Source organism: Podospora pseudocomata (assembly GCF_035222375.1).
Source record: "Podospora pseudocomata strain CBS 415.72m chromosome 1 map unlocalized CBS415.72m_1, whole genome shotgun sequence".
NCBI lineage: Eukaryota > Fungi > Ascomycota > Sordariomycetes > Sordariales > Podosporaceae > Podospora > Podospora pseudocomata.
In genome coordinates, this window is record NW_026946363.1 from 7,592,953 (window position 1) to 7,606,700 (window position 13,748).

The following is a 13,748-nucleotide window of genomic DNA, read 5'->3' on the forward strand; positions in this document are numbered from 1 at the left end:
CAACATGCATCAATACATGTCAAGCAACACAAGAAATGGCATTCATATCCTGATTATCGCCGTGGTAAGATGTCGATGCATTTCGGGGCCTTGTGTCTTTGAGTGAGCGTCTCTCTTCCGAGCATAGAAAAGGAGCCCCCTCTTCACAAGGCCCCGATGCCGCACCTGCTCAATGCTACATATAGTTCTCAGTCTGTATTTATATGCAGTAGAAGGCTCATGTGGGCATACCTGGTAGATACCAAGCTGTGGTTCAAAGTTGCGTCATCCTTGAACTGAGCAATTGACGTCGTTGACAAGGGCTGCCCGCTGTGGAGTGTGTTATCTCCACGTGATGATATCCGCCCCGCTGAAATGCCACCCAATTGGCCCAAACACACTTGGAACCCCATTGCAGCAGTCACCACCAATTGCTCCGCCGACAACTGAACCCACTGCACTGAGGAAGTCCCAGTCTCCAGATTCGATACGCATCCCGTGTTTGCGATAGAGCCGTACTTGTCATCTAGCAAACATTTGACATTACCCGAGTTGTGTCCGTTCTCAACAGTTGTTCCCAATATCAACTCCATGCAACCTCACGAAGATGCGGTCCAAACACCTTCGCCGGTCCAGTCCCCCCCTCTTGCGGCCTCCTCCATAATGCGATCTATCTCCGGGTCCCAAAAGCCACGCCCCGGTGCATCCTCCATTCTTTTTTCGCCCACGACAGACCCTCTTTCACAGTCGGAACTCTCTTTGCCAATACGCACAAGCAGTACGAGCCGTCGTCCCCAGTCCGCCTCGCTCTTTCGGTCTACCATTCTCAACAACACCCCACCTGGCTCGCCGCGAGATGCCTCCCCAGCTTCCACCGTACGGTCCACCCGATCACCAGCCCGCACGATGACAGGGTCAATATTCGCCGGAACAGCAGGGTTCAAAGCTTCGCTCCTCGATACAGGGGCTGCCGATTCTCCCGGAGACCCCCTGAACCTGGTGTTGAAGAGCTTCGTACCCCATGTCGCAATACACGCCAGTGAGGATGTTGATGATCTGGTCAACGCAAAGGGATTTGAGAAAGGGCTGTGGGAACTTCTTCGTCCATTTGGGGAGCGGATCATGGGAAAGGTCAATGTCAGGGATAGCAACGGGGTATCGAGAGCATGGGAGGACTTCTCACTCAGATTCACCAAGTTCGGCGATCACTCCAACTTGCAAATTCCAGATGCGCTTGCTGGGTTGAATGGGTCAGAAAAGCAGAGCGGCAGGGCGAAAGAGAGCCTGACAACGGATGTAGAAAAAGTCGTGGAGCGACATCTCAGTTTTGCCGAGGAAGCCTTCAGAGGGACGATGGAGCCACAAACACCAACAAGGATGGGATTAGACGTGGAAGCAACGTCCCCGTACTATGCCCTGTACCTTCGACGACTACTCTCTGGCATGCCACTTGCGCCACATGAATCTTTCGCCCATCCAGTTGCTTGTGTTATGGCCATCAGCTCTCGGAATCCAAACCCTATCGAGGCTTTACACCGGCTTTACACAGAAACGAGAGAAGGAGAGAAGCGGTACCCCGTGTGGGTGGATGGGGAATACTTGCGGTATTACATTTTGGTGCATGACGAAGAAAATAGCGACATCAGCAAATCCATGGCCCTTTTCGAGCAGATGAAGAGAAATTTCGGCTTACATTGTCACTTGTTGCGACTTAGAAGCTCTGAAAGCGCTGAAACGGACGACGACAGCATACCATTACCAAGGAGTGACTGGATGACGGCAGCTGAGGAACTGGCAGATATTGAGGAGAGCGAGACGAAAGAGGACTTTGAGGACCCGACGCGACATATTTTCGAGTCAGATGCTACAGCAATACGGACGTTTGTCAGGGAAATGGCAACACAATCTCTGATCCCAACCATGGAGCGCAATATCTCGGTATGGAACGATCAAGTGGCCTCAAAACGGAAAGGAATCAGCGGGCGATTCATGAGCTTGTCAAAAAGATGGGCATTCGGCGGCTCAAGTCGGTCATCTGGGATAGCAAGCTCATCAAGCAATTACGATGCGTCGGGATTCTACAGACCAGACAGCCCGGAGGCTATCATGCGCCGATTGGCAGACTTTGCTTTCATGCTTAGGGACTGGAAGCTGGCCATGTCGACATATGACCTCTTGCGGACTGATTTCCAAAACGACAAGGCCTGGAAATACCATGCGGCCGCCAATGAAATGGCAGCTTTTGCTCTGCTTATCATGCCACAGAATATGTCATCCAAAACCCGCATCGAGACAATCAATCAGATGCTTGACAACGCGTTTTATTCCTACCTGACACGATGTAATTCATTGTATGGAGCCACACGCTGTATAGTACTCGCTCTAGAATTGTTGCGGCTCAGAGGTGGGTCAGGGATAGACGAGGCTGTCAGATGGGGTATCAAAGTGCTCGAGTCGAGGTTAATGGGCAAGATTGGCGACGCACTGCTCAAGGAACGCATGGCAATCTGCTACGCCTCCAAGTCAGGGGCTGGGTCTCAAGCATGGGGTAGCAGGCGGCGCAAGTCGGCCCTCTGGAGCGTGCTCGGTGCTGAAGCCTGGGTCGCTCAGGAAAAGTACATCCAGGCCCAAAAATGCTTGAACGAAGCCAGAAAGATGTATTCGCTGCTGCCAGGGGAAAACGGGATCCAGAGGTTCGAGGTGGCAAGCGACTTTTTGGCCATGTTGAATGATCAGGTCAAACAAGGGTTGCAGTTTGACTTATTAGGGCCCGAGGAGAGCTTGGTAGATGTGGAGGAAGAGACCTTTGATCATGATGATAGACGGACGAGGAGGACGAGCATGATCAATCCTCTTGGAGGGGCGACCGCTGCTGGAATGGAAACGGCGTCTTTGCAGAGTCAGGGAGATGTAAGCGGCCCAAGTAAGGACGGGTTTGGTTAAGGTTACCAGAGGCTGGCTGACTGAAGGAATGTCTAGTTGTGCAAAGAAACAGAGAATAGAGCAGTGATATCCCCCGACAAGTGATTGCTCTTGAAAGCTTAAACTTGCCCCCTGAGTCCTTGGCCCCACTGCTTGTTGATTGATGCCTGCCGGAGAGTGCTTGGCACCGCCCTAGTGACACGCTGATAAGATAAAGAGAACCAACACAGTCCCCTGCACGTCATTGTCCACCACCTGCTATCAATTAAACTTATCGCTGAGCTCAGTTCGAGGGCTACGCCTTTTCTTTCGAGACTGCATCTTGTCGCAACAGTTGCCTGAATTCTGGTTGCCAGGGTTGATTCGGCGCAGCCCCTCTTTGGCGCGGTTCATTTTCTCTAAACACGGGCAAGTGTTTACACCGCTCGTTGCCCTCCTTCCTGTCAACTACGACAAGCCGGTCGAGTCTCAAAACTAGGTACCAATCGAGCAACACCAATCAATACATCCAGTCAACATGTCGCAAAAGTCCCAGTCCCTACTCGATTATCTAGTGGAAAATGAGCCTTCCTTCCGCAAGTATGTCTCGCGTGTTTTGTGGCCTAGGTTATCCTCGTCTGCTAACAAAATATACCAAAGAGCCCGCCTGCCAGCCCTCTACTCCTCCTTCGCAGCCCAGCGAACTCTGAATCCCGACGGCTATGCTGCCAACCTCTCCGCCTGGCGGCGCGCCCTCGCCAAAGTTGCAAAATCCGGACTCGCACCTCCACCCACGTCATCCAGCAAACCTTCTCTGCTCGTATTAAACACAGACGAGAGGCTAGTAAGTGCCTTCGAGACGAAACAGTACGGCCGCCCACTATCACTGGGGCTGGTGATCAAAGAGGCGGTGGAAAACAAGGAGTTGGTGCCACTGAGGCAGTTCCTCGAGCAGAAGGAGAGCATCTACTCCCGCTCTTGGTCGGTATGGGGATTAGCGGGGTGGGTCCTCAAGACGGCGGGTGTGACTGATTTCCTGAAGGGTAGCGGGGATAAAGTACCAAAGGGGCAATTTGTCGTAGTGGAAAACGTCGAGGGGGCAAGCAAGGCTTTTGGCGAGGGGATCAAGGACAAGGAGGGGCGGTTCGAGAGGACGTTTACCAGGGCGCATTTTGCCAAGGTTTTTAATGATCAGCTTGTCGAAGGGGGCAGGGAGTTGTCAGATACTGATATGGATGTTTTGCTGGTTTTCTTGGCGAGGGATAAGCAAATGATAGACTATGATGGGAAGACGGTCAAGATCAGGGATGGGGAGGGAGAGCCAGAGGGCTTGACGGACGAGGACGCGTCGATTGCTCAGCTCAAGGAGTTGCTGGCTTCTTTGACGCATCAAACGTTACTTTTGTCCAAGCGGGTCGAGGAACTGGGCGCACAGGCCAAGGAGGCGGTTACGAAACAAAACAGAGTGGCGGCGTTGGCGGCGCTCAAGAGCAAGAAGCTGGCCGAGCAAACGCTGGAAAAGCGATATGCCACTGTCAACCAACTGGAGCAGGTACAGACTCAACTCGAACAAGCGAGCGACAATGTCCAGATTGTCAAGGTCATGGAGTCGTCATCAGACGCTCTCAAGAGCCTCACGGCCAAGGTGGGCGGCGTCGAGGGGGTGGAAGAGGTTGTCGACAGGCTCCGGGAGCAGATGGCTGATGCCGATGAGGTCGGCAAGATCCTTGCCGAGGCCAGTGGAACAACCGTGCTGGATGAGGGCGAGATTGACGATGAACTCGCCGAGATGGAGAGACAGGAGAAGGAGAAGGAGAGGAAGAAGGTGGAGGAGAAGCAGCAGAGGGAAGCCGAGGAGGGGGCGAAGGAGGAACAGAAGGAGGCGGAAGACCTGCGGAAGAAGCTGGAGGCCATTGGCGAAGTGCCTGGCAGTGCTCCTGTCAAAGATAAGGAGACGGACGAGGCGGAGGCCATGATGGGTAGGCTTACTCTCGGTTAATGATGTGATCGAACACGAAGGTTCATGGCAATCCATGTATGCTAATTCGAATCTGCGTATACTAGTTCATGCTTAATGAGAGTTGTTATGTGACAGCATGTCGCCATGACTCACTATTACACACGATTTATACAACCATTCAAGTTCCCCACAATTGGGGGTTGGATTCTTTGCGTAGGGATTTTCAGAGATGGCATAGGAGTTCGGTAGCATGGCGTTGTTTTGTGCAGGTATCTCATCATGTATTACCCTGAATATGATTGTTTGGAATCACGGGTGTCAGGATATCATGATGTTGTGAGAAGAGCTGGAGTACCTATCAAATACCAACAGGATCAGGAAATGTAAATTGTTTTTTTTTCCCTTTTTTTTTTTTTTTTTTGGGGGGGGGGTGGGCTTTTAAGCTATGCTCGTTGCCTCGTCCCAGCCACCAAAAGTGATTATTACTACGTATCTATAGGTAAGGTAGATGCAAAGTGGATGCGGCTAAAATCTATGATGCTGAAGCGGAGAAGGTCTGCCAAACCCACCTCCCACATCACAGGTACCCCCTTGGTCTACCGCTTTATGCCGCGTGTAAAGTTTTGCTCCCCATCTGTGCTAAAACAACATTCCTCGCTCAACCAGCAACTGAAATCAGATTATATTCTTCTACGAATGTACTACAACACCCAGCCATGGCCAGTTTTGTGTCCCTTCTACTTGTCGAGCCTGGGTAGGTCAGTAACCTCTTGAGCCGTTAGGCCAGTGTCTATACTCCTCGTGTCGCTCGGGTATGGGGGCTGAGGGTAGCGTTGGGTAGGCCGAGCCATTTATGGCTGTTGATAGTGCGTTGGTTGGGGTTGATGTTGCCAACGCTCCGGGTGAGAGTATGACGGGTGTGGTGGCGGTTGAACCGGTAACACTGGTGTTTGTGGCAAAGGGGCTGATTCCGCCGTTGATGGTGTCGACGTTTTTGGTACCGAAGGCTGTGGGACTGATGAGCTTGCTTCTTGTTTCGCAGCTTCTTCGGCAGCAGCCTCTCTGGCCTTTTGCTCAGCAATTTGCCTACTTCTCCTCGCGTTCGCAATCAAGTCTTTAAAGGAAGAGTCGTGCTTTGCCGCCCAAGCGCCACCATCAAAATCTTTGTCCTTGATTTGAGCGCCTGTGCTGGCTGCTTTGGAGCTGGTGGGTGCCATGGTGCCTATAGTCCTTTCCCACACCTGCAAATCCTGAAATAGAGCCCCGCGGGTCTTGGGATTGGCAGAATCGCAGTTCGCATTCCAAAGTGTGAGCCACTCTCGGTGTCTTGCTTCGAGCATCGTTCGGTTGCCAGCAGTGGACAGGCCCAGCTCTCGCATAATTTTCCGAAGAGCCTGATCCTTCACCATAGAGTATTGAAGAGTTGGAAGACGCTCGGGGGCCTTGGCAGCCGCGGCTGGTGGTATCTTGGAGGGTGATCGCAGGGTAGAGGCGATCGAACGGCTGGCGGCTGGCGTGCGTTTTGGCTGAGGCTGGGGTTCACCTGGACACGAGGTGTCAAGATGTCTGTCGACAAGAACTTCTTTCATGCGCTGTTCGCATATAGGGCACGCGACCAGTCCGTCATCTGAGAATCAGTTAGCCTTGTCCTCGGCGGCTAGAACGGGCCCAACGTACTAGGCTCTGGCACATATTCATCTTCCCCATCATTGTCATCTTGCAGGTCACCCTCCGAATCCTCAATAGTCAGTTGACTGGATGCTTGTGGTTCCCTTGCCTTGCGATTTCTCGTAGATCTCCTTGGCCGTTTGCTTTCCTGAAACTCGTCGTCGGAGTCGTCCACCTCGGTCGCTTTTCTCTTAGGAGATTTCGGTAGAGCCGGCGTTGGCGTTCTTGCAAATTTGAGAATGCTATCTCGGACTCCCCTAAATGCTTCGACTGCCTCTCGCAGGGCACCGTTGCCCCGCAGTTTGGAGAGGTCGACAGTCTTCCGGCAAAGCGGGCATTTGCTGTCGGCGGTAAGACACCTCCTAATACAAAGCGAACAGAATGTATGGCTGCAGGAGGTAAGCATCGGTGTTGTGAAGAAGTCCTTGCAGACATGGCAGCGGAGTGCCTCCTCGACGGACTTCAAGCTGGCGAGCGGCGTTCCCAACCAGTCAGTCGAATCTGATACCTCCACCTCCATCTAGGCTAATGAATTTGAATTAAAAAGATTAATCCAAGATCGGCTGAACGCTGGTGGACCTGCAATGTGTTGCCGCGCTGCTGCTGCTTAATTCTGGAGGTGAACAAGGAAGGACAAGGACAATCCAACACTCTGAAAGCTGATGCGCGACGCGACCTATTCTTTTGCTGAACGCGACGGAGCCATTAAACTTAAAGTGGGTCCTGGTTGCCACACCTAGCAATTCCCTTGAAGATCGATCAATCCAAACGTCAATACCCTCGTGGATATTTATCCTCTCTTTCAAATTGTTTCGAGTCCAATTCAGAAACTCAATGTTGCTTCTCGATGACTTTCACTCTGATGTTCCAAATCTTGCTGCTCATTCCTGAAGCTGCAGCCAACCCTAGATGTGTTGGTCTTTCAATTGCCCATTAACCACTCGACTCGTACCATATGCATGATGAATTCAGCCAAGGAACCATTTTCATAGACGCTGGTCTGTTCACTATATGTGAAGCGTTATTCTTTGAGACGCTACAAGATACTGGTACACCATACAAGCACATGTGGACTGTCTCATTATTATCGCCATACTCCTATCAGCTATCTTCTGCTAAACCTGGCACCGCACTTGCTCTCAGGGTCTGCCATGTAGGCAACACCAATTTCCCACTTCACGTCAAGTTCCTTTGCAAGGGGACCTTTATACCAAAAACGAGTCTCTATCTGGACTCGATAAGAGGTAAATGGCACTGCCTCGTCTCAGAGGCGTTGTTTTGACTTTATCGTTCTCTCCAGCGGTTGCTGCAGAGGCACTGTTAATATTGAGGCCTAACGGAGATCAATTCAGGATTGTGGTGGACGCCTATGTCCATGGGATCATGTTTGGCGAAGGGTTGAAGAAGGGAGAGCTGAAAGCGATAGAGCTTGCATGATGTGCTATCTTTTAAGGCCTTCAACCAAGTAGGTGCTAATTTCCATGTCCTAATGAATAGAAATAGAAGTTATGGTGTAAATATCAGTCCTGTACATAGCACTGGCATGCAACCCGGAGAGAAGGTGATTGAGTGCAGATGGGCAAAGAAGAATGAACTGAAACAGGTCCAGGTGCCCCGCACGTGAACAGGCGTCGGAGTTGAGCGGGAGGACCCCACCAAAATGCTCCAGGTTGCACCTTTCCTGTTTTGGAGGGAATCAAAACAATGGTTAACCAGATCAAGACGACCCGCTCTGCAAACCCACAACTTTCGCAAAGCAACCATCAACCCTCAACCCTCCCTTTCCCTGATGGCTCCTGGTAATCCCTTCTGAGTCTTACAATCCACCCACTTCCTCGCTCTTGTCTTCTTGTGATTTTTATTGCTTCCCTTTCTGCAATCGTCCTGCACGCCCTTTGTTGACCTTCGAGACGCGCCGAACAAGCCCAAGAGCCACGAAAACGCCATACCCCATTACCGATCACGGCGACCTCACTCGACGAACAATGGCACTTCGAGGGGCCCCTCGACTTCAGGTCGGGTCGGCCGCCTGGGTTGAGGAGGAACGGAACTCTGCCCTCGACATCGCCGAGTCAGAAATAGAAGAATTCTCTTTCTCGGCGCGAAATGAGTTAGATTGGTTGAATGAGCACATGGCCGAGATATTCTCAGAAAACCAGATGTATGGTCTTGCATGATGATTTAGCACGACGATGGAAATGCTGCTGACTACATTTGACAGGAATGTCGCTGAACTCTTCAAAACACCCGGAAAATTGCGTGGGAAAACGCCTATGACAACACGGAAAATCAGACCCTTGGAAACTCGCGTGGTAGGCAAATGTGGTTGGAGGCGGATATGACGCGTCAAATGCTAACTAGTATCTTGAAGCCACTGTCCGATGTCTTTTCCTCAACACCAAAGGACGCGCCTAATTCATTCAGCAGCACTCAACGTCAAAGCCCAGTGCGATTGCCACAATTTCAGGTAGCCGAAGACAAGCCCGAGCCCACAGTTTCCAAGAGTACCAGCCCAGCAAGGATTTTAGCGCCCCCTCCTGTCCTAGCTGTTGCGGCCCCATCTTCCCTATTCACGGACTCCGGTTATCATGGCAGCCAAAGTTGCGACACGGTGAATTTGGATTATTGTGACAAGGACGATGACGTCGATATGGTCGACAGCCCACAGCCTGATGTCGAGACAGGAGATGGCGAACCCAATGTCCCCAGCGGTCTTGCAGAACAACCGAGTCCAACTCTGACGTTCGCCGAGCACGAATTTGACGCTGCTGATGAGAACGAGACACACCAGCCTACAACCTATGCCTCAGCCAGTGGTGGCTTCTCTTCGGAAATGGAACAATCCAGCAGTCCTGTTGTGGTTCGAACTAAACTCGCAATGATGTCGCCAAGAGTACCATCTCCTAAAAAGACCGAACCCCCTGCCAGGTCGTCACCCGTCAGAACATCACCGCAGAGGCAAGCGCCGACGAAGCCAGTGTCGCCCCAGAAGTCGTCTTCATCGCCTCGGAAACCATCCCCTCCAAAATCTTCGCCTGTAAAGCAGACCACGTCTAGTCTTCCGAGGGGTTTCCCGAAGCCTACGGAACATTTTTCTAGCGAAAGACACGAGGAGTCGGAGGAGGATGCCGAGGATGCCAGGTCAACATCAGAGGCCTCAAGTCCCATCAGGCCATTGGTGCGCAAGAGCAGTCTGAGCTTCGCCTCTCTGCCCGCCCGCGAGCCATTGGCCTCTAAGAGCGGCAGCCGGATATCTAGGACGAGCCATTTGGATTTGAGTCGCCCAAGCTTCTATAATCGCCACACTGGTGGCAAGAGCCTGGGCAACACCAGACAATACTCTGATGATGACAATGAGGACATGGATGTCGACGAGGAGCTCACTGCTCAGCTGGAAAACACCACCAGGATAGCGGAACACAGCAAGACTTACACTCAGCTGTTGCATGATCAGATCAGCATGTTGGGCAAGTCTCAGACTGCTGGCCCAAGACCTTCCAAATCACTGGCGAATCTCTTCGTTCCGCCAGCAGGTCAGACGCAGGCCAACTTGGGATCCGTTACAGAAGCCAAGCTGAAACAATCACTCGCAAAACCGAATGCACCAGCTACTACTCCCGGAGCATTCCCAGTGGACGATGACGAGGACTGGATCGCGGCCCCAAGTAATGTTGTCACTGCAGCCCCTGCCGTGGTGCCATATAACCCTCGTCCTGAACTCCGCAAGAGCCTCTCCGTCGAAATTATGGAGAATGTGGCAGGCAAGTCGTCGGTGAGCGATACTGAGCATGATATGCCCCCCAGCAGCCCCGCCACCGCTTGGAAAGCCCAAGCTAGCCCACAGTGGCAGCACAGCACTCCGGGGCATTCGAAGTCCGCATCTGTGCCTGCTTTTCCGACACTTGCGCAACTTGAGGGCGGTGATGGTGCTACTCTCAAAAAGATCGTGACGGCGACCCAGCCAACTCTGCCCTCTGTCGAAGAGGATGGTCGCATGCCAACACCCAGCAAATCGCCTACTCGCAGTGCTTTCCGAGACAACCCCCTGAAGCAGGTTAAGAATAAGCTGTCTTCCCTGTTGAGTAGCGCCAAGAACTTGAATGTAAGAAGCGCAGCCATCAGTGCTGAAGGCAAAGCTATGATCTCACCTTCCACTGTGCAGCTTGGTATTCATCCAGGACCATCTGTTGAGTCTTTCAGATCGGTAGACAACGTGATGTACCCCGACCTCACACAGCAGCTTTCATCCACTTCCCGACCACTGAGTCCAGTCAGGTCCAACAGCACCCGGAGAACTAGAGCGTCTACCGAACGAGAGAAGATCGAGGCCAAGGAGCGGGAGAAGGATTCTAGAGCCAAAGAGAAGGAGATGAAAGAGTTGAGGCGAGCAGAAAAAGAACTGGAGAAGTTGGATAAGGCACGTAAACAAGAGGACGAAAAGGCGCGCGTGTTCAGCAAAGAGCAGGAAAGACTTGCTGCCATGGAAAAGCAAGTGGCCCTGCAGAAGGAACGAGAGCAAGAGCAACAACAAGCACGTGCGGAACAAGCTCGCGCCGCTCATTCTCAGTACCGACCCCAACCCCAGGATTTACAAACACCGGCACCATCACGAAAGGCACTTCCGAAGGCGCTTCCCAAGTCGACCCGAACCAGCCCGGGAAGGGCCAACCGCCAAGCCGATGATCAAGGTCTCTCTGATGAGGGTGATGTCGACATGGCCGATGCGACCTCGACAGTCACTATGGCGATGCCCCCGTCTTCCATTCAGCGACCCACGACTGCATCGTCAGTCAGGACGCAGGGCATCAAGCGCCCAGTCAAGCCAACCAAGGAGACGCTCTCTAAGACCACTCGGCAAGCGCCAACCGTCATGCGCGTTTATCCTCCCAGTTCTCAACAGTCTCAGTTCCATCCTTCAAATAGCGTCCTGGCCTCCAACCTCCAAGAGACATTAGGTCAGCCACAGCAGCAGCCACCAATGCATGTGAAGAACAAGACCAGCCAGAGTTCATTGAACGAGAAGAAGTCATTGCCCAATCTCAAGACATCAGCCTCTTCGGCGGCCTTGAAACGGAAGGAGCAAGAGGAGCGCGAGGCTCAACGGAAGCGTGATGCCAAAGCCGAGCTTGAACGGAAACGCATTGCTGCCCAGAAGCAAGAGCAACAGAGGGAGCGTATTGAAAAAGCCAAGGCCACCAGAGCACCCCCTCCGGCTGTTAGGTCACAGCCGAACGGGCCTCCTGATTACAGCATGGCAGACAAGGCTCCTGTGCGGCCTCCTTCTCGGTTGGGTTCCACTATGCATCAGGAAAGTCGACTTGTCAATCAGAGTTTGGCAAGCGGGAAAGCGCCTATGAAGCGTCCACACCAGCAAGAGAATGAGGGCTTTTCCAAATCCAAGTCACAAAAGACCACCCAGGAGACCATACCTATCAGAGTGAGCGAGGATTTTGACCAAGATATTGAGATGGCCGACAGCCAGCAGCGGACAATGAAGCCACCGTCTGTGAGGCCGTCGGCTGGGTTTAAGGTGAGTCGACCGGCAGGCCCCGTGGCGGTTGTAATCTGGGAGGATGCTAAACGGATCACTCAGGACCCTTCCAACAAGTCCATGTTCTCGACAGGCTATGCCAACGTGCCTCCGCCCAGTGCGAGTAGAGACCTTTTCAAGGCCACCGTCACAGCACAGCATCACAGCACCGTCAAGCCGGCTTTGCACAACACAGCCCAATTCGCCAAAGGTGCCATTCCCTTTGCGCCCAACCGCCCTATAGGACAGGCGGCAAATCCCCACAAGACCCCTGCTCGGCCTGGCCCTGGTGGTATTCCAAAGTCAGTCAACAGGACTGCGACTCGGTCATCTCCCCGTTTCCAGAACGGCGAGGCTATTGAACTCCCTGAGATTCAGACGGATGACGATGACGATGATGAAGACGAGCATATCATGGTGGCCGATTGGGCAGATTCACCAGCTCTCAAACAGGCATTGCTGGCACAAGAACGCATGGACCCCATGCAAGTCTTTGGACCACCGGCCCCACTCAATATGGAGGAGGTATTTAGCAAGAGCAAGGACAGATGGCACAGATTCAGGGCGAGAACGAGCTCGGCCAACTGGAGTGGAACGGATAGGTTGACAGAAGACGAAGTCAGAAAGGATAACATGGCCAGAGATAAGATGAGACGGGATGGTGGGTGGAGTTACGAGTTGTCCAAAGACATTTCAGGATAAACTATTCTGAGGGGAGATGCATTGTTGGGAGTTTCATTGTTTTAATCTTTCGGTAACAAGTGTATCATATATGTTGTGGGGAATTAAGAGATATCAAGGCTAGGGTCTCATGACGACAAAGGGGTTTCCATGTACATCTCGGGAATGAATGGTCAGCATGACGGAGCGCGTGGAAGGAAAGATGTCAAGTTTGAATAGGAGTATGCTACGTATGGCCGGCCCTGTTGAACTTCAATCTGGCGCCACTTGCAATCTTGTTTTGTGTCTTGCTTATGTCCGATGTGTTTCGTCAGCGGATTTCGTCTTCACAACCCTAACCCGGACGATGCATTGATGTTCTTCACACGTCCTTCGCATCTTGAAGTAAAAGACCCGTTCCATGTTTGAGGTGTTCGTAGGATGCCCAGAGTTGGCTTGCTGGGTACGCATCACACTGTTGTTATGCAAGCTGACGTTATGAGGGTTCTCGGGTTCTGGCAGATGACAAGTTCATCTCCCCCACGATAGTATAGCATAGCCTCAGCCCATCCGGGACTGGTCATCCTATCATTCAAATGACCCGTGACCTGATGCTTGAGCACAATAGTCACTGGAACATTTCTGGCCCTCAAGATCTCCAATCTGAATATGATGGAGGGGGGAAGAACACCTCGTGCGGAGATATCATGCAATGATGATCAAGTGGAAATGAATAGGCGGGACTGAGGGCAACAGAATGATGGTGATAGTAGGATCTTAGGTGGGTAGTCCTAGGTTCAAGAAGAGGCGCCGATTATTACCCCGCAAACCACAAGTATGGGGTGAAAGGATTCGGATGAACTCCTACTTGTGAGATATAGCGGCAAACAAGTGGTGATGACAGTTAGGACGCCTCACCGCTTTTCGTTCTCTTTCCTCTCAAGCAGCATCTCTTGCAGCTTTTGTACAAAGTACTATAGACACAGCTACACTGCCCCGCCGGCCCAGGTTCATCAGCTTGAAAAAGGAAAAGCCAGTGGACCAGGCAGG

General features: G+C 52.2%; 4 protein-coding genes across 4 annotated transcripts; 3 read left to right on the forward strand and 1 right to left on the reverse strand.

The window, feature by feature from the left end:
• Nucleotides 1-570: 570 nt before the first annotated feature.
• On the forward strand, nt 571-2,922 carry QC762_124080 (uncharacterized protein; the record flags this gene model as incomplete). Its single annotated transcript, XM_062886828.1, has 1 exon — nt 571-2,922. The coding sequence occupies one exon, from the start codon at nt 571-573 to the stop codon at nt 2,920-2,922; it is 2,352 nt and encodes a 783-aa protein (XP_062749988.1).
• A 496-nt stretch (nt 2,923-3,418) lies between these two features.
• QC762_124090 (uncharacterized protein) lies at nt 3,419-5,249 on the forward strand (the record flags this gene model as incomplete). The annotated part of the gene is made up of 2 exons (XM_062886829.1): nt 3,419-3,480; nt 3,541-5,249. The coding sequence occupies 2 exons, from the start codon at nt 3,419-3,421 to the stop codon at nt 4,877-4,879; spliced, it is 1,401 nt and encodes a 466-aa protein (XP_062749989.1). The 3' UTR covers nt 4,880-5,249.
• A 15-nt stretch (nt 5,250-5,264) lies between these two features.
• On the reverse strand, nt 5,265-7,170 carry RAD18 (E3 ubiquitin-protein ligase rad18). The gene is made up of 2 exons (XM_062886830.1): nt 6,518-7,170; nt 5,265-6,467 (listed from the first exon to the last, which is right to left on the reverse strand). The coding sequence occupies exons 1-2, from the start codon at nt 7,026-7,028 to the stop codon at nt 5,692-5,694; spliced, it is 1,287 nt and encodes a 428-aa protein (XP_062749990.1). The 5' UTR covers nt 7,029-7,170; the 3' UTR covers nt 5,265-5,691.
• A 273-nt stretch (nt 7,171-7,443) lies between these two features.
• QC762_124120 (uncharacterized protein) lies at nt 7,444-12,983 on the forward strand. Its single transcript, XM_062886831.1, is given in 7 exon segments — nt 7,444-7,822; nt 7,836-7,867; nt 8,070-8,177; nt 8,231-8,669; nt 8,730-8,820; nt 8,880-12,038; nt 12,102-12,983. 4 exon segments carry the CDS (start codon nt 8,494-8,496, stop codon nt 12,738-12,740), a joined length of 4,065 nt encoding a protein of 1,354 aa, XP_062749991.1. The 5' UTR covers nt 7,444-7,822; nt 7,836-7,867; nt 8,070-8,177; nt 8,231-8,493; the 3' UTR covers nt 12,741-12,983.
• The last annotated feature ends 765 nt before the right edge of the window (nt 12,984-13,748 follow it).

Excerpts from the sequence above, each read along its gene's own strand:
- RAD18 (XM_062886830.1), bottom strand. The coding sequence starts at position 7,028 with ATGGAGGTGGAGGTATCAGATTCGACTGACTGGTTGGGAACGCCGCTC. Across the intron at positions 6,468-6,517 it reads TGAATATGTGCCAGAGCCTA|ATGACGGACTGGTCGCGTGC; the intron begins GTACGTTGGGCC and ends ACTGATTCTCAG.
- QC762_124120 (XM_062886831.1), top strand. The coding sequence starts at position 8,494 with ATGGCACTTCGAGGGGCCCCTCGACTTCAGGTCGGGTCGGCCGCCTGG. Across the intron at positions 8,670-8,729 it reads ATATTCTCAGAAAACCAGAT|GAATGTCGCTGAACTCTTCA; the intron begins GTATGGTCTTGC and ends TACATTTGACAG. Across the intron at positions 8,821-8,879 it reads GACCCTTGGAAACTCGCGTG|CCACTGTCCGATGTCTTTTC; the intron begins GTAGGCAAATGT and ends AGTATCTTGAAG.